At 56.0% G+C, this 2,829-nt stretch overlaps 2 protein-coding genes across 2 annotated transcripts in view; both read right to left on the bottom strand.

Annotated features, from left to right (window-relative positions):
• H257_00913 (hypothetical protein) overlaps positions 1-2,502 on the bottom strand; it is a gene marked incomplete at both ends in the record, with an annotated part of 6,750 nt that extends 4,248 nt beyond the window's left edge. The window contains one exon of the mRNA XM_009823847.1: positions 10-2,502. Coding sequence (XP_009822149.1) covers positions 10-2,502 — 2,493 coding nt within the window. The remainder of the gene's footprint in view (positions 1-9) is intronic.
• A 221-nt stretch (positions 2,503-2,723) lies between these two features.
• Positions 2,724-2,829, bottom strand: part of H257_00912 (hypothetical protein) — a gene marked incomplete at both ends in the record, with an annotated part of 3,068 nt that continues 2,962 nt past the window's right edge. The window contains one exon of the mRNA XM_009823846.1: positions 2,724-2,766. Coding sequence (XP_009822148.1) covers positions 2,724-2,766 — 43 coding nt within the window. The remainder of the gene's footprint in view (positions 2,767-2,829) is intronic.

The raw sequence follows: 2,829 nt of genomic DNA, 5'->3' as shown, positions 1-2,829 counted from the left end.
CGTGTGGACCGCCCCGCCATTCTTGGGCTCCCATGCGTCCAAACAGCGACCAGTGCCGCGATTCACGACTTGACTCGTGGCGCTGTCAAAGGACCACTCTTGCGCAGGCGCATTGGCAACGTCGGCGACAAACACGACTGGCTCCGAGGACGGGTTTGTAAGCACAAAGTCGTACGCGTCCACGTGAAGCTTGTAAAAAGAAACAGTTGGGGCACTGGCACTGTTCCACGTGAAGGCCTTACAGTGGGGGCCAAGGGTGGCTGCATTGCAAAGGGTGTCATATTTGAGTGACACGTAGTACGTTCCAGCAGTTGCCTCTTTTCGCAGCCCTTGACCGATTTCGTTGACGTATTTGCCAAAGTCATCCGGAGAAAGCGTAAAGCTCACCTCCTTGGATTGCCCTGGTGTCAGCTCGACCTTGGTGTATTTCTTGAGCAATCTCGTTTCAGGACCCCCGGGCGCTGACACAAACAGCAGCACCGACTCCTTGCCGGTCATGCCGCCCTCGTTTGTCACGGTGACGGTCACCGTCGTCTCACTCGACGACGGCGACAGGTTCGTGACTGACAACCGAGCATCCGAGTAGCTAAACGACGTGTAACTCAACCCGTGGCCAAAGTGCCATTCGACCGGACAATGAGTCGTGACTCCGCCGACGACACACTCGTCCCCCACTCGTCCGTAGTACGGCGTGGCCAAGTTGACTTGGTCCGTAGACTTGGGGTACGTCATCGCCATTCGTCCGCTGGGATTGGTCAATCCAAACAACATTTCAGAGATGGCTTCGCCGCCCATTTCACAGGGCAGCCCAGCATACAGCACAGCTGCAGCGACGTCTGCAATGCCACTCAACAAGCGAGGGCGCCCTTCCACCAGCACCAAAATGATCTTGGTGCCCGTGGTGGCGAGGGCTTTGACGTATTCAGTCAGTCCTGAGGGCAGTTCGTATGGGTCGATGTTGCCCTTGAACTCGGCGTACGGCCGCTCCCCCAGCGCGATCACAGTGTAGTCGGCGGCTTGGGCCTTCTGCTTGGCCCAGTTGATGTCCCACCACGAGCCGTCGATGTTGACTCCTTGGTAGAACTCAGTGCGGGACTGATCGTTCACGACATCTGTCATTGCGCCCTTGATCGTGCGCCAATGATTGGGGAACATGGAGCTGCCTTGCTGGCCTTGCCACGTCAAGGTCCAGCCCCCACACATGAGTCCAATGTCGTCGATCGATGGGCCCGTGAAGAAGAACTTCTTGGACTTGTCCAGCGGCAAAACATTGTCCACATTCTTCACCAACACCAACGACTCCTTGGCAATGTCCCACGCCGCCGCCCGACTCGACCAGTCGCCCACCTGGTTGACGACATCGGCCCCCGGCATCGGCACGTCGAAAAGGTTGAGCTTGAGCTTCATCTTGACGAGGCGGGTCACCGATGTCTTGATTCGGTCGAGGGGAATTTTCCCAGCGTAGTACAAGTCCTTCATGTGTCCGATGAAACTCGTATCGTGCGGCACCATGCTCATGTCCAAGGACGAGTCCGTCATGGCTTTGTATATGGCGTCCTCGCGATTCGCGGCATAGTTGTGGTAGAACTCCAACATGTAGATTTCTTCCCAATCGCTGACCAGTACACCGTCAAACTTGAGGTCGTCGCGGAGGAACTGGATGGAGTTTTTGCGGTTGGCAGCCATGGGGATGCCATCCAACGACACGAACGAGTCCATACCGCTCATCACCCCCGCATCGATCGCGGCTTTGAACGGCGGCATGAACAAGTTGAGCAGTTCGTGGTTGCTCAGGGACACCGGGTCGCGGTCCTTGCCGCTGTTGCTGGCCGAGTACCCGATGAAGTGTTTGAAGCAGGCCGCCACCCCCTGGCTCTGGATGCCATCGATCGCTGCTTTCCCCATGTCCGCAACCACCGTCGGATCTTCGCCAAACGTTTCCATGATGCGTGGCCACCCCTTGTGGCGCACAGGTTCCAAGGTCGGACCGAAGATCCACGAAATCCCCGCCGCCTTGGTGTCGCGGCCGGCGTAATGGCCCATTCGACGGGCCAGCTCGGGATCGAACGTCGCGCCAACGTTGATTTGGTGGGGAAACAGAACGGCGCCTTTGACGTAGTTGGCGCCGTGGAGCGAGTCCAGTCCGTAGATGATGGGTGTACCGGTCGTGCGGATGTGGACATCTTGGAGTTGGCCGATGGCATGGCGCCACTCATGCACGTTCCACCCGTAGTTGTCCCCAAGAGCTGCCACGAACGGCGTGTTTAGGTACGATCCGATGCCTTGGTTGGCCAATTCGTGGACTTTTCCCACGTTGACCACCTTGCCTCCGTCTTGTGTGGCAAGCACGAAGTCAATGGTGATCTGCGTCATTTGACCCAGCAACTGGTCCACGCTCATACGTTCCACAATGTCGCGCGCTTTGGCGTCCAAGTCCTGGGCAGCGGACAGTATGGTGCATGCAAGCAAGACTAAAGCCGACGTCGACGTCACTACTCTCATGTTGATGTTGCCAACGTAGGCGCAAATTCGGAATGGGGTGATGACAGTCGAAGGTCCAAATATTACGCATGCTCGTCTTATACCCAGTATTTGGACTTGCCCGAAAATGTGTCATGGTATATCATGTAAGTGCAACTCTGTAGGTCGGAGACCATAAAACCATATGACGTTACTACAGCATTAATAGTATACAGTATTGTCAAATCGATTCGAAACTGCCCTCAGCAGAATCGAATGCCTTTGGAGAATGGATTAAACAACCGCCTAAGCCAATCAAATCACTTCTAATCCCTGCCAATCCAAACGTTTGACTCGACTCTGTCCCTC

Source organism: Aphanomyces astaci (assembly GCF_000520075.1).
Source record: "Aphanomyces astaci strain APO3 unplaced genomic scaffold supercont1.1, whole genome shotgun sequence".
In the NCBI taxonomy this organism is placed as follows: Eukaryota; Oomycota; class Saprolegniomycetes; order Saprolegniales; family Verrucalvaceae; genus Aphanomyces; species Aphanomyces astaci.
This window is presented reverse-complemented; position numbering and strand designations above follow the sequence as displayed.